General features: G+C 56.0%; 2 protein-coding genes across 5 annotated transcripts in view; one reads left to right on the top strand and one right to left on the bottom strand.

Annotated features, from left to right (window-relative positions):
• The first annotated feature begins 215 nt into the window (after nt 1-215).
• Nucleotides 216-4,404, top strand: LOC117645355 (protein lifeguard 1). Of its 4 annotated transcripts, none has more exons than XM_034385476.1 (6): nt 216-358; nt 464-602; nt 1,357-1,624; nt 1,700-1,970; nt 2,052-2,255; nt 2,373-4,404. In XM_034385476.1, exons 2-6 carry the CDS (start codon nt 551-553, stop codon nt 2,526-2,528), a joined length of 951 nt encoding a protein of 316 aa, XP_034241367.1. In that variant the 5' UTR covers nt 216-358; nt 464-550; the 3' UTR covers nt 2,529-4,404. The 4 variants fall into 4 exon arrangements, with proteins under 4 accessions (XP_034241367.1, XP_034241370.1, XP_034241368.1 ...); XM_034385477.1 differs by having other exon boundaries at nt 246-406; nt 490-602; nt 2,373-2,528; XM_034385479.1 differs by lacking the exon at nt 464-602 and having other exon boundaries at nt 244-358; nt 2,373-2,528.
• Nucleotides 4,405-4,521: 117 nt separating this feature from the next.
• Nucleotides 4,522-22,931, bottom strand: part of LOC117645353 — a 30,890-nt gene continuing 12,480 nt past the window's right edge. Inside the window, exons 6-14 of the mRNA XM_034385474.1 lie at nt 16,177-16,301; nt 14,093-14,218; nt 12,637-12,813; nt 11,581-11,746; nt 10,412-10,583; nt 10,083-10,188; nt 9,634-9,868; nt 8,532-8,642; nt 4,522-8,124 (exon numbers count right to left, since the gene is read on the bottom strand). Coding sequence (XP_034241365.1) covers nt 5,582-8,124; nt 8,532-8,642; nt 9,634-9,868; nt 10,083-10,188; nt 10,412-10,583; nt 11,581-11,746; nt 12,637-12,813; nt 14,093-14,218; nt 16,177-16,301 — 3,761 coding nt within the window. The 3' untranslated portion in view covers nt 4,522-5,581. The remainder of the gene's footprint in view (nt 8,125-8,531; nt 8,643-9,633; nt 9,869-10,082; nt 10,189-10,411; nt 10,584-11,580; nt 11,747-12,636; nt 12,814-14,092; nt 14,219-16,176; nt 16,302-22,931) is intronic.

Genomic DNA, 22,931 nt, shown 5'->3' with positions numbered 1-22,931 from the left:
AGATATGAGAAATTCATGTGGTGGTTTTGGTTATTTGCCATGACTGTGCTTCCGTTCTGTTAAAACTGCAGACACCACGAAATTAATTCTAGACCAATTGATGGCCTGCTTTATTCAATTCAAGGGATATATCAATGTCTGCCAGTTTTCTGTGTTTTGAAACAAAGGTACGCAACGTATTTCTCATATCTCGTGGCATCTGTTTTGATGACGAACTATACATGAGTCATTTTGTCCGGGAACACCCGTTGCCCCCGCCCCGCCTCTCGTCTCGACAGTGGTCGCGTTTTCTTCTCTGTCACTTTCAAGACATTGCGCAACAACATTTAGTGTCCAATTTTCCTGTGGAATTGCCTTAGTACGTCTCGCCCCTCTATATTTGGGCGCTCCTAGTGGCCTTGCGTCAGTGAGTGTTCTCGTGTTTTGAGTTATTGTGAACCTCTGTCGTATCTGTTCCTCGCAGCTAGTGGCAGTTCTAGTCATTTCTAGGCTACGCTGCGTTACGTCTGCTGCCGAGCTCTAGTGTTGACAAGTATTGAAGATCTGCAACATGTCTACTTGGCAACAAGCACCAGCGGGATACCCCCCCTATCCTGATCAAGGTTCATGACATTTTCATTTTCTCACTTTATTCGTATGACCAAAATGTCCAAGATGGCCAAACCCGCGCAGTCTGCGTCCATGTCACCCTTGTAATGGCACTGCTGGTGATTGTCTTCAAAGGATGGCTTGTTCTACAGTGACCCCTAGCTGGATGCATTAGGCATTGACTGCACGAATCATGTTTTGTATTTTCTCACCACAAGGCATCTCCCTCACTCTTTTGAGGTTATTGTTTCAGTAGTTGGCCAGTCAACAATAATCAGTTTGCTGGGATGTCCTGTCAAGGAAACAATATTTTATGCATTACGTAATACATTTTACCGCTTTAAAACCCTGTTTCAGCTATTGCATTTGCTTTGCACCAGGCTTTTGTATACTTCCATGTAGTGGCATAATTTATTTGTCTACCACCTTGTTAGTCTGTTTATTTTTATCCATGCATTGAAAATAATTATTGTAGTAATAATTACAATTTATTTTATCACATTTTATATGACCTATTAAAGCATTACTAGCTTCAATGCCAGTCCTTAGCATCATTGCGGGAAGACCCATTTGCTGAATCCATGTACTTAAGTAATTCTGTAATATATTGCTCCACACTTTTAACATTGTCATTAAGAAGCTAAGTTCTCTGTAGTCCACCACACCCATACCCTTCTTCATTTGGATCACATGGAAACTGTTATCTTATCTGCCACCTCACTCTTTAACAGCAGATTGGTTTTTTACCTGTTTCGATATGCGTTACAGATCCCAACAAACAGTACTACGGACAGCCAGCTCCTCCACCAGGCTACCCACCCCAGGCTCCGTACAACCCTGCGTACCCTCCAGTGCAGCCCCAGCCACCCCCAGCGTACGCAGGATTTGTAGCACCACCTGGTGTTCCCCCTTACGGTCCGGGTCCAACCCCTCCTCAAACCAACATGTACGGAGGAACCGGAGGCTATGCGGAGGATCCCTTGCAGGGGGATCCTTACAGTTTCAGTGACCAGAGTATCCGTCGTGGCTTCATCAGGTATGTAATTGAACCTCCTCTTTTGAATTCTGTCTAATTAATTGCTGCATCTGACCATTTGTTTTGAAATTGCAGGAAAGTCTACAGCATTCTTATGGCTCAGCTTGTGGTAACCACAAGCATCATCGCAATTTTCACGTACCATGAGCCCACTAAGACTTACGTTCGTCAAAATAAAGCTGTGTTTTGGTCATCATTTGGCGTGATGTTTGCTTGTCTCATATGTATGGCATGCTGCACCTCTGTCCGCCGCAAGGCTCCAATGAACTTCATCTTCCTTGGAATATTTACGCTCGCTGAGAGTTTCATGCTTGGCTGCGCTGCCTCTTCATTCAGATCAGAGGAGGTAAGGTTTTACTTTACAACAGAGTTAAATTGTGACATTATTAGTGGAAAATCCTAGCACATTGATCTTTTTAAATTTCAGGTTGTGATGGCTGCAGGGTTTACTGCTGTTGTGTGCTTTGCACTTACCATCTTTGCTCTTCAAACCAAGTGGGACTTCACTGTCCTTGGTGGAGCATTGTTTGCCGGTGTCATCATTCTTTTGATCTTTGGCATTGTGGTGGCCTTCATTCCTGGCAAGGCAGCAACGATTGCATATGCATCTTGTGGTGCCCTCTTGTTCTCGGTGAGTGGGAGGGTGCAATCCAGATTCTCCATCCTTAGCAGACAATGGTCTTGGATTTTGGGTGGGTTGTAGAAACCTTATGCCACAATCAGTACTAATTGCTTTTTCTGTCCACAGGTGTACCTCATATATGACACTCAGATGATGATGGGTGGAAAGCATAAGTACAGTATATCTCCGGAGGAGTATATTTTTGCTGCTCTCAATCTGTATCTTGACATCATCAACATCTTCATCTACATATTGAGCATCATTGGAGCGTCTCGCGACTGAATTCATACCAAAGCCCTTTTCTGACTGCACCAGTGGAGTAGAGGAATGGAGAAGTAAGTTCCGTTTGTTCCTTTATTACAACTTTTGTTTTGCCTTTATATGTGATAATATAAGAAGATGAATCTTCTGTAAACGTAGCAATTAATCCTCTGTGTAGTATGCAAAACGTGTTCACCAAGGACAGAAAGTAAAACTGACTGTTTTAATCAGATACAGTTGTTTAGTTTATTTCTTTTGCCATGTAAAATGCAACTCTTAATCAAATTCAGTCTTTGTCCAAGTGCACATTTTAGGTACTGATACGTAAAGGCCGCTAGATGAATTGTATTGTTAAAAATTTTCCACACTGAGCCCCCAGGACATTTCTGTACAATGACTCATCTTGGGAGTGTGTGTTGGCTTATGTACTATAATTGTTTTTCAATTGTGTACAAGCCCTGGAGGCACTGGAATAGGCTTATTTTAATTTTGGAATGAAGATAGGCCATTTTAGTGGAAATGTCTTGGGCTGTTATTGTTGAAGATGCTGTGATTTATGAACTGATATTGACCCTTGGTACCTGGTGCAGTTATATTTAGGTTTCTATGACTAGTCTGTTCAAACAAATTTGATTTCACTTTGAACGTCAGGTAAAATTCTGATCCAGCATTTATTAGTATTAGTATGTTCGTTTCACCTTATTTTGGGCTTTATGAAATGTAACACAACTTTATGTGGGACTTTCAAAAAATGAATAAAATTATTTCTCTCATTTTCAAGCTAATTGACTCCCATTCAATGTGTTGCTTGATTACAAGTTTGAGTATTAAGCTATCTATTGTATAAATATAATCTTTTCGTCCATTAATTGCAGCAGCTATAAGGAAACTAAAATATTTTGCTTAACTTGGCATTCATTTCCATTTTCACTAGTTTATGTATTCTGACCCTGTTAATGTAGGTATTCTATATTGTCATAATTTCTTTATGTGTGGTTAGGCTCTTAATTTAAAACCTATAAAGTTGGTCAAAATTTTTCGTTCTCATTTTCATTTACTAGTATTTGAACCCTCTTCTAGTAGATTTCATATCATCTCTCATATTCTCTAAGGTGTGTCTGAGGGGGACTGTTTTATATGTTAGCGTTTTTTGTGTGAGGTTTTTCTCAGGCTATTATGTGCTGGTACACTTTTACCCTATGCTAACATTCATTTGTATCACAAAGGGATACTTGATTGTTATTTTGAACTTTGATGACAGCCCATTTATCGTGGATCAGTTAGGCTATAACCATACAAGTATGGTAACTTTTCATTCATTCTATTACAATGAACCACTCGTTTTAATTGTGTTAAGTGTCAGTGTCATTGTTAAGTTATTTCTGCAAGTGCCCTATTTATATTATTACTATTACTGTATTCTTATTATTCGTTGAAAATCATTCCCACTTGAGTTCTTAAGAGACTCTTAACAACTCTGGTTTCTGCAATATAAGGCTCAATGTACACATGGAATGGCAGTTTGAATGTTTTAGATTAGAAATTATTGCATTAAGCTTTTTTTTTTGTTCCAAGTTGGGTGATAAACTCTGGAAAATTGAAGACAGTGCATAAAAATTACAATGATTTTTTTTCTCACAATGATTGCTTTTTGTTTAGGTATTTGTTAAGTTTTGTTTTGTGTGCAAGGCTGCTCACTGTGTTAAAATTTTCTCAAGGCTCTTGGTTGGAAAGTGCATTAAGGTGTAAGCTGTAGCCTCCACAATTTACACCCACTGCAATATTGCTTGAGAGTCTATTTTGAAAGCAGCCTCAACCAACCTGGCTGGTTTTTTTGTAACTTATGGCTACTGTGAATGTTTATTCTATGGCATATTAAATCTTATTGATGAAACAATCTTGTAAATTTTCTAGAGTGTCTTCCTGTTTCACTGAGAGGACTTCATAGGACTGGGACCAATTTGGCTCAATTTGACAGAAATGTAGGTGGTAGCTGGTTAAAAATACAAACATCTAACATTAAAGAAAGATTTATTGAAAGAATTTTGCACATTAATCAACATTTTAAAAAATAACTTTTGCAAGCAGATAGTTAACATGATGAAGTGAAATATAAGCTCCACTTAACTGAGCCACTTATTACTGAAGGAACTTGCAGAGGTCTTTAAGTCAAGTAGCAAAACACAAAAATGTTTCTTATGAAACAGTTACATCACAACCGTAAGTTAGACATGCTTTTCCCATTTTATGTATATTCAAGGCAGCTTGCACAGTTGGATTACATAACGCTCCATACTGGGTCTAATCAAAACTCAACAACAAAGTAAAAAGGGAAATAAAGAAATAATAGTCAATCTGTTGGGTTGCTTGGCAGGCACTCAAGTCCGAGTTGAGTTTAAGATGACAACAACTTCTACCTGTATGGTTAAGCTCTAAAATGTAATGCAATGTACATCCCCCCATATAGTATATCACGATAACTGCACATAAATTGATTTAAAACCAGCAAAGGTTTTACATTCAAAGCTATTCCTATATTTATAATTGTTTAGCCTCTGAATTGCTCAGCGAATTGATCTAGGAAGAAGTTCAGAAGCAAGACTCCAATGTAGTAACATTAAGATCACTGGTACATCACAGTATCAAGTAAAGATAGCAGCTCAATACAGAAGAATGCTAACCTAAATATCATCACTCAATTATTTTCTACATATGTACAGGCTCGATTGATGAGATCTATTATTTTAGTTTTGGCTATTTTCCACTTCCATCCCCACTATACATGCCCGGAGTATCCTGCTAGTGGAACCTGCACTGTAAAATGAGCGTAGATCAGGGAATCACCAGATAAGCATTGTGGTGAGTCAGTTTCGAGGGTGGTCGGAGGATTTCCGTATTGCCTGAGGGAGATGGGTGCGTGGAGTGCGTCTCCACGAGGGTGCCGCTCTTGATGCGCGGCAGGCACGTTCGGGGACGAGGACAAGGCAACGAGGGAGTGGAGCAGAGTCAGTCTTGGTGTCGCTGTCGCTTTCGCGGTGTGCCACGCCGCGGTCTGGCGGTGGCATCCTCGCAGACTACATCCGGTCCGCCTTCCTGCTCGCCGGGTTGGAGGGCGAGGTCGCACTGGGGTACAGTCCGAGCTTCACTCCGATCTCCTTGGGCTGCCGGGTGGCGGTTCTGGACGGGAACGGGTTGAAGGTCACGGGGCTCTTGAGGCTGGCGGACGCCGCGTCCGGCGACTGGTCTCCCTTCCGCCGGCGCCCGGACGACCCGGACGACCTCCCCGACGGGCTGCCCGCGGGGCTGGAGGGCGACGCGGGGGACACGAGGCCCTTGTGGTGCGCCACGTCGCGCGGCGCGTCGCGGGGACCCTCGCGCGGCAGGGACGGCGTCTGCACCGGCAGCGTGGTGGGCGCGTCCAGGGCCACCGGTGCGGCCGCGAGGACCGTCGTCGGGGACCTGGCTTCCCGCCTGCCGCGGAGGGGCAGGTACGACGGCGTCGTCGCGGCCGCCGCGGCCGCCGCTTCCGGCGTGCTCGGGGGACTCAGCTCCGGCCGCCACTTCTTGGGCTGCCCGGAGAGCTCGGCCTGGCCCTGGCCCCGGAGGATGCCGCTGGTTCCGGGCAGAGGCTGCAGCGGCGAGATCGGCAGCGGCGACATCTCCGGGAACTTGTACCGCGGCTTGGCGGTTCGCGACGACGCCTCTGCCTCGGCCTCCACCGAGGGCTCCACGCTGTCCAAAATGAGCTGCAGCCTCTCCGTGGGCTTGCCTGGCCTCCTGGCCGAGGCCGACCACCGCGTCTCGTCCAAGGACGATTGCTTGAGCAAGTCGGCCGACAGGCGGGCCTGGGGGACGTCCTGCGACACCGTCCGACTGAGCCGCGGGCTGCCCGGGGCGTGGGTCGAGGCCGACGCGGGTGCTCCAGAGGCCTCCGACGCGGTGCTGGAGAGGGCCAACAAGGGCACGTCCTTGGACGCGACTGAAGCGAAGGTTGCCGTGAACGATGCGGCCTGCGGAGCTTTCGTCAGCGAGGTGTTCAAGGCCGAGGCGTCTGAGGTTTTTGACACGCTGCTATCTGGCGCCGACGTTGAACAGTCTGCAGTCGTGGGTGCAGCGGAGGAAGTGAAGGTTGACGTGAACGATGTCGTCGTTAAAGTGTCCAAGGCCGAGGCGCTGGAGGGTTCCGTCGTGCTGCTTCGCTGTATCGAAGACGAAAAGTCTGCCGTGGTGGGTACGGTGGTTGAGGTGGCAGCAGGGACTGAGGCCCCGAGGAAGGCGGTGAAACTCGCTTCTGCGAGGTCCGAGGTACTCGTCGCGGGGTCCGAGACCGTCGACGCGGAGGGCAGTGTCGACGGGGTGGTGTCCGCCTCGGTTGCCAGGGTGACCAGGTCCCCGCAGGGGGTTTCCACGGATGAGGCGGCGAGAGGGGTGTTGGGCACCGAGGGCCCGGGTGAGGTTGGCGAGGCCGCGGGCAAGGCCTCCTCCACGGACTCCAGCAGCGTCACCGGCGGCCGCTTGTGCACGGGGCTGGGCGACGCGAAGAGGTCCGGCGGCTCGCTCCTCTCCGGAAGCGTGAGGGAGCGGCCGCCGCTCTGCCACGCCGTGATCCGCTGCAGGATCTCCGAGTTCTCGCGGATGATCCTGGAGGCCCTCTCGCTGTTCTGGCGGTCCAGGCGGCGCCTGCTGCTGGCCGTGACGCCCTCCACGTCGCCGAAGGCACTCCGCGCGCGCAGCGGGTCCAGCGGGTGCAGCGGGCCCTCCTCCTCCTCCTCGTCGAGCAGCTCGCTGAGGTCCAGCTCCAGCGCGCTCGACTTGAGCGACGCCGCGCTCGCCTCCTCGAAGCTACCCTCCAGCAGCGAGCCCTCCCGGCCGAACAGCCGCTCCATGAGTCGCTGCCGGTTCTCCCGCGAGCTGGTGGACGTCGGAGAGGAGCAGTCCCTGGAGTCCCTGGAGGCGGCGTCCTCGGACGGCGTCCTGGACAGCCCGTGCTCCAGGTGCTCCATGATGTGGCGCAGCTTCTCCGTCACCGAGGCCACCACCCTCTCCGGCGAGGCCTGGTCGTCGTCGGCCGGAGGCGCCAACTGCGCGGCGTCGGCGGTCCCCGCGGTCCCCGCGGTCCCCGCCAAGCGCAGCGCCTGCTCCTCCTCGCGAAGCCGTGCCAGCAGCTCCATGACGTCCTCCTCGGGGTCCGGGTCGTCGCCCTGGTCGTCGCCCTGCCTCGAGTCCCACTGCAGAAGGTCCTGGTCCTGGTTGACGGCAGCGCTCGCTTCCACCTGCACGTCCACGATGACGCTCTCGTCCACGGCAGCGACGCACGTCTTCGTTTCCACGACGGCGTCCCCGGCCACGTCCACCAGGATGGCGTCGGGCGGCGCCGTGTCCGCGGCCTTGACGGCGTGCTTCCCCTTGGCCTTGCCCTCCTTGGTGGCGGCCGGCGGCTTGGCGTCCCACTCGAGGTCGCCGTGGTCCTCCTCCGGCTCGCTGGGGTGGCCGGGGTCGTCGCACAGCTCGGTGGACGTGCTGCTGCCGCTGCTGCTGCGCTGGCTGTCAGCGCTTCCAGACCGCGAGCGCGGCGAGCGCGGCGAGCGCGGCCGGCTGGGCGGCAAGGCCACGGCACCTGAGGAAAAAGGACATTGATCATTCCAGCGAGCAGAGCGTTCAACCGCCGCGCCGCCACGCCGCCACGCCACTGCGAGACGAGATTGCTTCCTGCGCTGCCGGCCCTTTTCATTTCCATCCCCGAAAAAAAAAACAAGAAGAGTCGCTCTGCCATTCGTCAAACGCTGCGGCGGCCAGCCAAGATGACGTCATCTGCGCGCTGGTCCGTGGCGTTTGACAGCACCTACGTATAGGCTGATTCCGAAGGAGTCGGCTTTCGCCACCGTGTGCCCCTCGCACCCCAACGGGACGCCTGACGGGTGCGACAGAGACAGAGCGACGAAGCGACTGTCCGGAATCGGGTTACAAAGCCGCGTGCCGCGCGCGCCGCGTCGCGGCGTTTGCCCCAAGTTGTGATTGACTTACCGTCTGCCACCGACTTTCTCCGCTTGTCCTCGTCCTTCCAGTGGAGCGTCTCCACGGCCTTGGGCCGTACGGCGGGCCGTCCGGCGGGCTGTCCGGCGGGCTGGCCGCCACCTGGAAACAGGAACAGGAACGCCAATCAACGCGACGTAACCGCGTAACCGACAGCCGGTCGGCAGCAAGCGACCTTTTTCTTTCTCTTTTTCCGGTGGCGTGCTTCGCGTTTGCTTTTTTTCTTTCATCAGGCTGCTATTGAGTGACGCGAGACTCGGTCTACGCACGCGTGCGGGTGCTTTGAGAGGCTTCGGCAGAGCATGCGTTGGCAGTTTTAAAGTGTAGCGGGTCGAAGCGTGTGGGGTCGAAGCGCCTGCGGGACGCAGGGTAGGCCAGCCCGCGGGACACGAGCGTTCGGCGGGCTGGCCCACCCGCAGCTTCACAGGCGCTTCCATCTGGACCGTGAGCACAGAGACATGCGGCATGCGGTATCCAACGCGACTTACGCTTGGCGGCGGGGGCGGGGGCGGGGGCGGAGGGCCTGGGGGCGGGCGCCACGGGCGGCGGCACGGCCCCCTTGGGCGGGGGCAGGCGGCGGCCCTTGGCGCTGCGGAGGGCGGGCTTGCCGATCAGCAGGTGGTTCATGGCGACGGCCGGCGCGCTGAGCGTGGCGCCGACGCCGCCCCCGAGGCCCTGGAGGCCGCCGCACGCCGCCGTCACGATGATGTGGGCCTGGCGCTGGCGCTCGCGCAGGCGGCAGTACTGCTGCTTCAGCATGGACACGTCCAGCGAGAGGCGCTCCTTCTCCACGGCGAGCGGCCCGGTGCCGCCCGCGCCGCCCGCGCCGCCCGCGCCGCCCGCGCCCGCCCCGGAGGAGCCCGGCCCGCCGCCGAAGCCCGAGCCCCGGAGGCCTCCGCCCGCGCCCGCCTGCACTGACCCTGCAATAAACATTTTTAAAATGTTCAATGTATTTTTTTCAGCTTTTTATTTTAAAACTTAATTTTTCGTATGTTTTTCGATTTTTTTTTCGGTGTAGTGTACACTCCGTCGTTTCCCGCCCTTTTCTCGACGTTCGGCCTCGGCGCCGCGACACCGGAAGTAGGCCGCTCACCTCTCCTCCGCGGCGACCGGAAGAGGTCGGCGATGCCGAAGGCCGCCGCCACGGCGATCCTCTCGTCGTCGTCCTGGTCCGAGTTGTCGCCCGAGTCCCCCGAGTCGTCCTCCGTGTAGAAGAGGCGCAGGCCGCGCTTCAGCCCCGACGACACGGTGCTGGTCCACGGCGTGATGTTGTACATGTACTTGTCGCGCAGCGCGGCCAGCTCGGGGCACTGCATCGCCACCACCGTCTGCAACAGGTTTCCGGCTCACTTCCGGTTTCAGATCCACTTCCGGTTTCCGGTGCAATCCATTTCCGGTTTACGGTGTGGCCAGCTTCCGGTTTCCGGTGTGACCAGCTTCCGGTTCCGGTGTGACCAGCTTCCGGTTCCGGTGTGACCAGCTTCCGGTTCCGGTGTGCTCCACTTCCGGTTTCCGATGCGACCCGTTTTCGGCGACTCTCACCTTCATCAGGCGGTTCGAGTCCATGTGGTTGAACTCGAGGATCTCTCTGGTCAGGACGCCCATGATGCTGTAGAACTCGTCGGCGCTGCTCACCGCCATGATTCGCCTGTAATGAATGAAAGAATAAACTTTTGGCTTTGGCGGCAACAATTGTTGTTCTTTTCCTTTTGTCTCAAACTTCCTTCCTCTTTTTTTTTTTGAAAGGGAGGGAGGGGGCGTGGTCCTGAAAGCCCATTGCCAAAGCAGATCCTTTGCAGAGCAGAGCCAGAGTCGAGGCCAGAGTACGCGCATGAAGCGACGCAAACGAGGTGAACGATGTGCGGACTCACTCCGCCAGGTGGTCCCAGATGGCGAGCGCCGTGCGGAGCAGAATTTGGTTTCCCTCGAGGAAGATGAGGTCCCAGACGCGGAGCACGGTGGGCTGGGGCAGGCAGTTGCAGAACAGCGTGAGGAACCACTGCATGGTGAACACGTTGGTGAGCGGCGGCTCGTAGCTCGTCCCTGGAAAAAAGAGTTGAAAACAAATGAATTTATTCCGACTCTTTAGGCGATCGGGTTCGACTCGCTGATCACAGCGCCGCGAATAGCGAATGCACTCAGTTCAAAGAGGTCTAAAAGGGCGAGCTGGGCGCTCGGCGGGGTGCGTATCGATGTAGCCTCGCTCCGGCCGGCCCCCGCCGCCCCGCTCCACTCGTCATGTGAGTGCTGAGTGCGCGGCCAGCGGCAATCGGCGGGAACCCTACGCGGAGGGAAAAGAACAACTTTCCACCCAGCGCGCCCAGGAATATATCCGCGTTGTTTCCGGATCGGTCATTTCCCTGTCGTTAGCTCCTCGCTGTTGTCACGTGAAACAATTCACGAGGAAAACAGAGTCCGGCTTCAAACGGACGACACCGGAGGCTACGGCGACGGAGTGTGCCAGGCCTATTTCGGGGCCGACCAGTGGCGCGGCTGTATAGTCCGATTCCGCAAACGGCGCCTCGTCGCTCTGTCTCTCTCGCTCCGCAGCGGAGCGCCCCACGGGAGCGAGAGAGACACGGCGGTGTTTTATTTTTAGCGCGGTAAGAGCGCGCGTGAACGGAGCACGGACTGGCCGGGCTGGCGGCGCTGGCAGGCAGCCGCGTTCCGGTGGTGCCGGAAAGGGGAAGGGGGGGGGGGGAGCTCGACGAGACAGCACATGACATTTACCAGCTCAAAGTTGTCAACATGGACTGCCAGTGTGCCAGGAAGCGCGCCGCCGTGGCGCACCTGATGCCTCGCCGCCACCATCGATAAACGCAAAAAGAAAAAGAAAAAAAAAACAACGCGAAAGGCAACAACGACGGCCCACTCTGGCGCGCGCTGATGGGACAGCCGGCCAATTTGTGAAACGAAAACGATAAAATGTCTGCGTCTGACGCGATAAAACTCATAAACTCATCAGCGTGACATGTGTCGTGGCTCGGTGCCCCCCGCAAAGGGCGGCGGAAATTTCGGCCCAGGTTTCTCTGTCCCTTACCAGTGCTGTCCCCGGCGTCCATCTGGAGGTGCTCGAGGTGACGGGACAGCTGGGGCAGTCGCAGACGCAGCAGGTCCCTGAAGACCGCCATGTCCACGGACAGCCCGCGCAGGTTGTTGGCGAAGTAGCTCTCGGGCAGCACCCCCTCGATTAGGTAGATCATCACCTGGAGGAGAGAAAGCGAGAGAGAAAGAAAAGCTTTAGCCTCTGGCTGGTAACGAGCTCAACAAAAAAAAGGAAACCCTACAAAAAAATCGTCATCGTTCTTGTGCGGTGGCGCGCTGACGCATTTTCCGGCTCAGAAGACTGAAAACGCGACCTGGCCCCTCCCGGCCATCCTCTTTGATGTCTTTGACTTTTTAACTTCATTTAAACCGCTCCTTAAGACCGCGTCACAGACGCAACAGAGCCCCTCTCACCCCGGGAATGGCGGGGGCCATTCAAAACTCACAATGATACCATGATGACACGCCCCGATGGCGGCAACGCGGCGGCGCCTTCTCGTGCCGCGAATTAGCACGCTAATTGAAGCTGGCAGTTAAATGGGATTACATTAACAACTCTCTCTGAAACACGCACGCTCACTCGCCTACACATATGTACAGGTGTACGACAGCGTGCGTCAGCGTTCCACAGCGGGTCAGAGGACCGGTGGAGGCGGCCAAAACTCTAGACGCCTTTTGAGCTCCAGAGTCGCTAAACAGGACTTGAACCGAACGTGTGACCCCATCAATGGATTCCTCGTTCGGAGAGCAATCCATTGGTGGGGTCACACGTTCGGTTCGAGTCCCATTTAGCGACTCTGCAGCTAAAAACGCGTCCGGCATTTTTGACCGCCTCCCCCAGCGAGCGCCTGCGAGGTCAGCCTAGGCAACACGCTGGACCTCCACGTCCGGCGGGCTGGCCTAACCTGTTGTCGACGGGGGCTCTGGCTCCGGCCTCGCGGAGCAGAACATGACCCAGCGTAGGTTAGGCCCTAACCTAACCTAACCTCACCCAACCTAACCTAACCTCACCCAACCCAACCCAACCTAACCTAACCTGAACGGGGCTCACCTTGACGGAGTCCGGCTCGTTGCGGTCCATGACCTGCAGGATGAGGGCGGCCAGCATGTTGAAGCCCTGGCAGTAGCCCACCGCCTTGTTCCAGCGCGCGTACGCCAGCAGCACGCGCTTCAGCACCGCCTGGTTGCTCTGGCCGCAGAACATGCTGCAGCCGGTGCGGTGTAGGTCCTGCAATTAAGGCCGCCAACATTAAAGAAGAGGAAGGGAAAAAAACACGTGCAAGTTTTTAATTATTTCTTTTTGTTTCGAGAATTTTTAAAATTTTGACCAACTTTACGGCGGCACTGGTCTGATTTCTACAGAACTGTCACCGTTTCAACCAACTTCGTGGCTACACTGCTCCTCAACCGAGGTTTTTTTCTCCCCAATATTCACGTAAAATCACAAGCTCTCTCTCTGTTTGGACTTGTGCATTCGCATTTAATAGTATTATTGCTATTCATAACATTCATAGATACTCATATTCGCCGTACCCCAAAAAATAGCGAGAGACAACCCCCTCGACTGTTCGGAATTGGGAATGAGTGGCTGCTGGTTAGGTTGTTGTTGTTGTTGCTGCTGGTGGTGTTGTTGTCTCACCAGGCGTGACACGTAGTATTGTTATCCGCACCCCCGGGCCCTGCAAAGGGATTCCCTTTGCCGTGACAGGGCGACGGTGCCGCCACTGTGCGGTCCGGGCCCCTTGACGCCTGTGGCCTCATTACCAACTCGTCCCTTCGTCCTTCGTCGCTCCATCCCTTCCGTCCCGTCTTGGCCCCGTGCCGCTGCACCACAATGCAGCCCCCCCCCCTCGCACTGCAGGCCCTGCCACTCCACTAAAAGGCGTCGCTCGGCCTAGGAGCATGCTAGGAGACATATATTGATCTACGCCTCGCTGCCCGGCCTAGGGCCAGGCCTGTGTTGCCAACGCACGAGTAGGCGAAAAATTCCGCACTCGTGTCCGAAAGGGTTGCCAAACAACCCCCTCAGCTCAGCGCATTATCCGAACTTTGCTCTCGAGAAGTTGCCTGGCGGGCGGGCGGAGGTTGGCAACCCTTTCGACACGAGTGCATCGCCGGAATTTTTGGCCCCCTTATGTGGCAGCACTGGCACCTCGAAGCCGGGGCGAGGAGGAGCAGGCCCCGTAATAGCTCCGTCGTGAGGCCTGATGGCGAGCCTGATGGGCTACAGGGGGCCATTTGCAGGGCTTCGGCTTTCGCACCTGATGCCCTGTCGCGAGCTTACTTTACGCTGCTGATCGAAAAGTGCCCTTATCATGCTCATCGAAGGAAAAGGGAGAAAAAATCAGAAAAAAGTAAATCCTGGGCATTATTTGGCCTTTCACAAGCTTTCTTCTCAAAAAATGCAAACACCGAAAACAAAAACCGTCAAAAACAACAACAAATCGTGGATTTCTTTTTAAAAACGATTTTTAAAAATATTCCTTACAGTGTCGTGTGTGACTCACCTTGACAATCTGCACGCCCAGCTCGTCGTCGTCCGGGTTGCTCCACTCGCTGAAACAAAGCCGCTCCGCCTCGGCCCAGTCCACCCCGCGGCGCTGCAGGTGCTTGTCGGCCAGCGTGAGCCACAGCTGCGGTAGACGGGCCAGACAGGCGGACACACACTCGTCAGACAGAGACAGAAGACAGGCGGACACACACTCGTCAGACAGAGACAGAAGGCAACGGCGCGCTCCCCTCGGCGGGAAAGAGAGAGGCGATGGCTTTCCCGGAGGCGGACCTGATCTGCATACTTCGGCGCCGCCACAAGCCGCAACACAGGCCACGCTGCGTGCCAGCGGGAGGGGCTTGCGAGCGGGAGAGAGAGAGAGAGAGAGAGAGAGAGAGAGAGAGAGAGAGAGAGAGAGAGGGGGGGGGAGAGAGAGAGATGGCGGTGTTGCACAATGAGTACCCGAGCCGGAGTGTACGCGCCACACACACACACTCCGGCGGTGCGATCGCGCTTTCCGAATTCATGACGTCATCTATAATTCGCGCCAGTCGAGTCGTGCGCTTATTATTTTTGTAACTATGAATTCGAAGTGCGACGTCGGCAACAGCAGGACAAGGCAGATGCACACCGACAACTTGTGTCGCCAGACAGCAGACCATTACGGCCCCCCCCCCCTCTCTCTCACTGAGGGCCCCCCTGTAATGAGTGCGAGAGAGACAGCCTGCTGCCTCTGTGGCCGACTGGAGCGGGCGGAGCGTGTGTCTGGCAGGTACGGCAACAGGACAACGCGCTGCCGCCAGAGAGCCTTGGGTCAAACTCGCCGAATGACACACTCGACTCGGAGAGGCAAAGGGAAAGGCAGCCCTGGCGGCCTTGCCTTGTGTGGGGCGGCCGAGTCCCGCGGCATCTGCAATGCTGGAATTTAATTAAGCCCACGGCACCTTCAGCCTTCGGGGCCTTCAGCCCTTCGCTGCTCGAAGGGACTGAGGGACGTCACGGTGGGACCGTGGCTGGGAGGGACCGGTGGGGCGCGGGCCACGCGGGCCGCCGCCGGGGGAGCACAGCACAAAAATTCCCACACCGACCATTCCGAGACGAGGCAGAGCAGGGCGTGGGGGTGGGGAGAGAAGGGAGTCTGAACGGGCCCTGGCATTATTTATGACAAATGTGCCCGAAGCAGTGTGAGGACGGGTGGACGGACGGACGGACGGACGGACAGACAGACAGACAGACAGACAGACAGACAGACAGACAGACAGACAGACAGACAGACAGACAGACAGACAGACAGACAGACAGACAGACAGACGAATGGCGCTTTCCGGTGGCGTCGTCCGCACTGTCTGTCTCTCCCGCACTGGTAGGTAGTCCGTCAGGAGCGACAAGGACAGCACTACGAAAAAGCCGCGCGACGGCCTGCGGTGTCTACCGGGAATTTTCAAAAGTAGAATGGTTTCGTCGTATGTCGAAACCGAAGGATTTTGCTTCATGATACAACGCATTTTTTCGCCGATCTTGCAATGCCTTTTGTATGACCAGGGACTTTGTTTTTTTTTTCTTTTTACTGGGTGACTGACGTGTGGAGGCGATCAAACGGTCGCGGAATGCGCGCTGTCTCACCGCCGCCCCGTCCCAATGGAGCCATGTCACATTCGTTTCGAGAGGGCGGGCCCGCCCGGTTCGGCGGATAGGTGTAGCGCGTAACTGGAACCCACTCCCCCGCGACCCCCTCCGCGTCCTTTACTGTGACCCCATCGCCTCCATTACCCCGTTATCGGTCATCCTACCGTCATGATACGCCCGATCGCGGTACTCCCCTATTTTTGCGCTTCGCAACCAACTTTCCTTAACTTTTATAAAAGTGAAAATGACTTAAGATGCCTGCGTCGCGTTTTTTTTTGTTGGCATTTGGACGCGATTTGAGGTTAACTTCGTCAAATGGCGGGAAAATTTCCAGGAATTTCGAAGTGAATCTGGTAGATCATCGCAAGGGTTTCACGGACTTTCAACACCAGAGTTTCACAAATCTTGAGGTATCTCCGACTTTACGTTTGCTTATTTTGAGTTGTTTCTGTTTTTACAGTGTAGAGCGCTTACCGTTCGTCGAAACTCCGGCGGGATGCCGCCCTGCAGCCGCGCCACCATCTGCATGGCGCTCAGCCACTGCGTGTAACCGCTGTCCCCGGGCGCGGGGGCCACGCTGAACCGCAATCCGGCGGCGCCTGCGAAACCACAGAGTCACATTCAGGTTCGCGTTCGCTCCGCCCGAAGGCATAGCCAGAGGCAGCGAAAGGGCGAAAGGCGAAATGAAACGGCAGGGTAATGGAACGCTGCTGTTCTTCGGTTATGGAGGTTCGTTATAGGCACGACGCGGCGTGTCTATAATCACTCCGCTCGTTATAAGCAGCAAGGAAAACAGGAGAACCAGGCAAGGCGGGCCAAAGTCATTACGTCACCAGCTAACTAAAAGGCAGCAGCAAGGGCTACATAATGATACGCAGCAAAAAAAAATCTAAAAAAAGTAAAAAAAAAAGTTTTTTTTTTTAAAAAAATCTTGGAGTGATAAAGGTCAGGTCTGCTATGCGGAGGAGACTCGGCGAATATAGACAGATACGTGACCCACGCATGCGGAGTGCAGTGGGCCGGCAGAGCGAAGCAGATCGCTGCAAATATTAGAACGGCCGCGGAGGCACACACTGTCGCCTGTCCGAGTTTGCACAGGCACGACTCTTGTCGCGCTCCGAGCTCCGCGTTCTGCAGAAGGGACTCGAATCACATGGCGGTACCAGAGGATTGCTCTCGGAACGAGGAAACCACTGGTGCCGCCATGCGTTTGATTCGTTTTGATTCAGTCCTGATTTGAGGGCTGCAGTGCGCTCCGGTGCGCCCTGTGTGTTCGTTCGACCGTCTGCCGGCGGGGCTGTCGGGCGGGGCTGGCGGGCGGGGCCGCGGCGGGGTCAGACTGGTCGGTCAGACCGAACCGCGACTGGAGCGAAAAACACGCCACGCAACCTGTTGCTGGCCGCCTCGTCGTGGGCCAGAAGACCGGCGCAGGCGGCCAAAACCCGAGACGCGTTTTGAGCTCCAGAGTCGCTTAATTGGACGCGAACCGAACGTGTGACCCCACCAATGAATTCCTCGTTCGGAGAGCAGTCCATTGGTGGGTCACACGTTCGGTTCGAGTCCCATTTAGCGACTCTGGAGGCTGCCCCCCCCCCCTCCTTCAGCCACTTTCGCCCATTTCCCCCATTTCACCAGTTTCGCCATCGCGACTGATGAGCAGCAAGCTCATTAAACCACGAGACACGATCTGCTTGCTGGATGCCGCCTCTCCAGAGACCGCCCCACAGAAGTCCCACTACTCTGCTAAAAAGACAAACAAACAACAGCGAATCGTGTTTCGCATTTTCGAGTCGACACTTTGGCGCGTCCTCGGAGCCCTCCTCTGATTGGCCACCGCGGAGCGGGAATGACGTCAGAGCTCGGTCCAAAATAACGACGAGCCTGTTGGGGATGGCGGAGCGTGGCGCTCCCGGACCCATCACTCTCCCGGCAGCATTTATGTTCCTCGGATATCTGGTAAAGAAACTTGGGTACAATCCTTCACCCCCACCCCTCCCCTCCGTCTTCTTGGGACATGAACCGCGGCAGCGCGGCGCAAGTTGTTCGAGGAAACTTTAAAATTCCGCCAAAGACGGCAAAAGGCCAATCACGACTTTCGGCTTATTCAGCGCGCGCCCCCGTCGCCGCTGCTGGGGACACCCCATGCTATTTAGCGATACAGTTCGGAAAATTGGTCGAGCCAATCAATTTACTCGCCGCACGCCAGAGAGTTATTTTAGGTAATGGCGTCCCCTTGCTGTTTCAGAAAATAAAAAAAACTGGAGAACAAACAAAATCCGTTCCGATTTCTGTCCCCGCCCGAGGCGGTGATGGCCACCGCATTTGCCAGTCACTCCTGAAAACGCAATAGCGAGGTGAGCTTGAGGCAGGCTGAATTTTTCATACGTCTGGACCCGGCTAGTTGGCCGAGCCGGCCCCCGGGAGGAAGCCTCGGCAACGCCGACCGGACGGGTGGGGTCCGAAAACGCGGGGCCACCCCCACCCCCTTCCACCTGCTCGCCCGCTGTCTCGCCGTGACACCGCAAAGCGGTGCAAAGCCCTGCCGCCCAAGCCGAGCAGCCAACAGACTGTCCAAGACACAACGCACCGAGTCCCCCCCGGACCTACATTCTAGGTCGTCGCCCAGACCCTTCGTCAGAGTCGCAAGGTCCATAGCGAGCAAATTACTAGTGCCTGGACTTTAGTAGTTTGGAGTTCGTCTACACGAGTCCCTGCACTGGAAACACGATATTGTTTCGATATTGTTTTACCAGTGTGCCACGCGTCCACTCCAGACCGAAACCAATAAATAACCGGCAGTGTAGGTTCGATACGTGGGCAGCACAATGGGCACCGCCCCAATCTGTTGTGATCCCGACATGCAAATGAACCCTCGCCCCCACACTGGCAAAGCCGTGGCCCGCCCCGGCCAAACTGCGATGACCGCACTGTCGGCTGACCTTGGCGACCGAGCTGACGAGCTGACACGCTGACGCGGCGGGGCGGGGTCAGCTCGGAGTGACGCGGTGTCGGCGTGGGCGTGTCCGCGGCGCGTCAGTCACTTCGGACCGCCGCCCGCGCACAGCGTGACAAACTGCCAGCGACGCGTAAAAGTAATAAAAAATAATGGGAGGCACACTGTCACGGCGCGACGCACGCTCATTGCGGTTCGAACCCGAATACGAATGTGGATCCGCGGAGGAGCTGCGCGAGACAACGGTGATGCTAATCAAGCCGGCAGCGTCAATAAGACCAGAGAACGACTGTACACAGTAATAGTGTGCCATCGCGACGGAGCAACAGGCAGAGACCGTGGAGTGCAAGTGTTACTGTCGCGTCACGTCAGGCAGATAGACAGGCAGGCAGACAGACCGACAGTCGGACAGACTGAAAGCGAGTCGGACAGACGGACGGACAGGCTCAGCCTCTGCGCTGATTCATCCCGGGCCGGCTTAGGAGGCCCACGGGGTGAGGTAGTCAAACAGTGTGTGAGGGTGTGTGCGTGTGTGAGGGGGCGGGGAGAGGGGCGTTTGGAAAAGGAGTGAGTGCGAGTGAGAGAGAGAGAGTGCAGGCAAACGCTGGGCGCTGAACAAGGCATCTAGGAGGTCACCGTCATTTCCGCAAGAGACACGCATACGCAATTGTGAGGTGGATATTGTTCCAGGTTATCAGGGGAGAGAAGTCTCATCAACTCTCCCCACGCAAAAATTGTGTGCAAACGCACTCGTAAGGCTTTTCCCCAATGTGGATTCATTGGTAGGTAATTCACTCGAGACGGGGATCGGGAATCCAGCCGAGACGGCGAGCGGCGCCGGCAGCGCGAGGGAAGCGGCAGCGCTCCCACGCAGCGCCCTCTCTCGGCCGCGCCGCGAAGTCACGAACCAGCTGACGCTGCTACGCGCCACGCCGCCACGCCGCGCCACGCGGCCAGCAAAGACGCAAAGACGCTTCTGCGGAATGATTCCGTGAGTCGTCCGTTCTCGTCGCTCGGTCTCTCTCGCACTCACACAGGTGCGAGAGAGACATCGCGAGGGAATGAGGACTTTCTGAATAAGTCTCCGGGGGATGCTGTGGGAACGAATCGTGCGTGGGTGGAGCCTTTCGTCAGTGCCGTGCTTTCGCGTGCCGCGGCCCTTAATGGAATGGTAAACAAAGGGGACGTCCTGTGGCTGGGCGGCTGGCTGGCTGCTGGCTGGCTGCGATAAAAACGGGCGATAAAGGCGCCGCCGCGGGGAGTCGAACACGCGTCCCCTTCATAACTCGCTCCGAACGGATTGACCGCACTGACGTCACGCGGTCCATGCCCAAAATCCGGCGCGTGCTATTCGGTCCGCGGATCCAGGGAACCAAAGTCCGCGACATTCGGCAAGTCTCTCCGCGGGAAATGGGCCTCAAAATGAAGTGTCAGCGGGGGAGCTTTACTAATTACTGTTCTTTGACCTTGACTTTTTGTGAATCGCTGTTCTAAATTAACTTGGTGCCACGTCGCAGCCTATCGTGTCTCCGCCGCACCACTGCGAACCTGTATGCACGCCGGGGGGTTGAGTAAGTGCCCCTCCCCCTTTTTGAAACCAAGCCCTGCCACCCCCTCCTCTTGATAAGGAGGCCCCGTTCCGGCCGGGGGTGTCACCACAGCCACCACAACGCCCACCTTGCGTGAGTGCAGAAAAGCCCTCCGCACTCGCAGCCAGCACGCGCTAGCTGCCGAGCCCGGCGCGCCGGGGATGAGAAATTCAGCGGGATCGATACGCACGCTTCGCACGCCATCGCTCGGCGAGTACTACGCGTGGCGGGTCGTCACACGCCGGTCATCCGGGCCGCGTATGGCGAATTCATGCGCCAGGTAATTACTGGTGGCGTGGGTGGCAACGCGAACTCGGTAGCCGCGTGGTCAAAGCGGTCGATTTCAGACCATTGGAATAAGAGTTCGAATCCTGTATTATTTTCTGTGTTTTTTTTGTGTGTGTGTTTTTTGGTGGGGAGGTGGGGTTTGTGCTCCAAACGAGTCTCTCCCACTGTTACACAATGCCATGTGTATGTTTTTTTTTGTTCTTGGTTTTCGAATTTGATTCTTTTTCAGAGTGTGTTATCTTGACGGTGCGCTCATTCCATCCTCGTTCCCGGTGAGCTCCCCGTAGGGACTCCACAGGCAGGACGCGGGTGTTCCGGTGTTCCCCACAAACCGGCTGCCTTTTCGCCATTTTCAATTTGAAAGCGCGTAACCGCCGCGGCAGCGCACCTTGCATAATGGATGATATCGAGAGGAAGGAGGAGGAGGAAGAGGAGGACGCCGTCAGTGACGCGGCGGCCCGGAGCTTTGTCGTCGCGCGGGGTTTTCATCATTCATCCCGCGCCGCTCCCTGCTCGCCCTGCTCCAGGAGGTAGCTCATCGACACATTCATTGGCCCAGGCCGCGGCCCCAGAACCATGCCTCGTCTCTCTTTCTCTCTGTCGCACCCGAAGGGATGCCCCATGAGTGCGACACAGACAGGCCGACGAAACGAAGCTTCAGAATCACATGCCGCGTCTTCGGACGCAGCCATGCAAACCAGACAAGAACTAAACTAAAGAAGAGGAGGAGCACCACTAGAGCTAGGTCCTACACTACATGGCAAGCTACGCGGGCCGCATCTAGGGCCGGAAAAACCAACAGCCCTGCTCGTTTCCTAGGTAGCTACAGCGAGGCAAGCGAAGAGCGCGAAGGCGAGCTTGGCGGTGAGCTTGGCGGTGAGCTTGGCGGTGGGCTTGGCGGTGAGCTTGGCGGTGAGCTTGGCGGTGGGCTTGGCTGGCTTGGAAACACAGCAGCGCAGCGTGGCATTGTCTCGCTGACGAGGCCATCAAGATTAAACCATACCGCGCTCACGCGCGTCGCGCGTCGCAGCGCGGCAGCGGCGACACGCCGACAGCGAATATTTACCGAGGCGAACTTTGATGAATTATGAATGGGTGGCAACTTGGGGGCGGAAGTTGGGGCGAGCACAACAGCGGGAAACATTGAATAAATTAATAGAGACTACTGGCGCGCGGCTGAATTAGCACAAGGTGGCGAAAAATGGAGGGCGTTCTGCGCGCTGCATGCGAAGAGAGGCGGCGAGGTCCTCGTCGTACTTCGTGTACTTCGTACTCACCCTGCCAACCGGCCACCTCCGCCGCCGCCCCCGTCGCCGAGCCCGCCAGGCTCTTGAGGGACTTGAACAGGCCGCTGGCCACCCCACTGCCTACGCCCGGGCCGCCGATGTCCTCCCCCGCGCCGCCGACCGCCTGCCGCCCCCTGCCCCGCCCCCCGCCGCCCCGCCCGCGCCCCATGGCCCTTCCGGCCCTGCCGGCCCTCCCCCGTGCGGTCGCGCCGGTCACGCCGCCGTTGGCTCGGTCCTGCCGGACAGCGCCTTTGTGCGCGTCGCGGTCCGAATTGGCCTTCGCGACACCCGCGTTGTCCTGCACGCCCTCGGCGGCTGCGACTCCCGTTACACCCTCGGAATCCTGGCCTGCTTGAACACCCTCAGAACCCGTCTCTACCTCCAACACCCCGGGGACAGCCTCGGCGCCCTGCCCTACCCCCATCCTCTCGGCGTGAACCTCGTCGTCGGGCAGCCCGTTGACAACCGCGCCAGCGTGCTCGGCGTCCCCGAGCACTCCCGCCCCCCGGTCGGCGGCCCCCTGGTCGGCCCCCCGGTCGGCGGCCCCCTGGTCGGCCCCCTGGTCGGCCCCCTGGTCGGCCCCCTGGTCGGCCCCTGGTCGGCCCCCTGTTCGCCCCCCTGGTCGGCCCCCTGGTCGCCCCCCTGGTCGGCCCCCTGTTCGCCCCCCTGGTCGGCCCCCTGGTCGCCCCCCTGGTCGGGCCCCTGTCCGGCGCCACCGTCGGCGCCACCCCCAGGGTGGGCGGGCTCCATGCTGAGGAAGGCGGCTCACATGACGAGGCCGGCGCCGCAGCCGTGGCCGTGGCCGTGGCCGAGCGCCGCTCCCCGCGCCTCTGTGCCAAACAACAAGAACAACGCTGTCACGCTTGTTTGAGTTTTCCTCGCTGTCTTCTGCCGCGGCGTGAGGTGGACGTCGCCGCGGCGACACCAGACCAAACAAGGCGGAGCTGGCCGACCCACTTTCCGTGGCGAGGCGCTGCGGTAGTATGAGGAATTCAGCGACACCGTAATCTCATTTGTCAGGGGAAAGTGTTTCGCGACCCGTTCGCTCAGCACGCGGTAACTTCTACCCCCGTTACAACGCGACGGCGGCGGAGAAAATTGTTGCAGTTTGTC

This window comes from Thrips palmi, unplaced genomic scaffold (assembly GCF_012932325.1).
Source record: "Thrips palmi isolate BJ-2018 unplaced genomic scaffold, TpBJ-2018v1 HiC_scaffold_18, whole genome shotgun sequence".
In the NCBI taxonomy this organism is placed as follows: Eukaryota; Metazoa; Arthropoda; class Insecta; order Thysanoptera; family Thripidae; genus Thrips; species Thrips palmi.
Note: the sequence above shows the minus strand (reverse complement) of the source record. Positions and strands in the feature narration are given on the sequence as shown.

Excerpts from the sequence above, each read along its gene's own strand:
- LOC117645355 (XM_034385476.1), top strand. The coding sequence starts at position 551 with ATGTCTACTTGGCAACAAGCACCAGCGGGATACCCCCCCTATCCTGAT. Across the intron at positions 1,971-2,051 it reads CTTCATTCAGATCAGAGGAG|GTTGTGATGGCTGCAGGGTT; the intron begins GTAAGGTTTTAC and ends TTTAAATTTCAG. Across the intron at positions 2,256-2,372 it reads GTGGTGCCCTCTTGTTCTCG|GTGTACCTCATATATGACAC; the intron begins GTGAGTGGGAGG and ends TTCTGTCCACAG.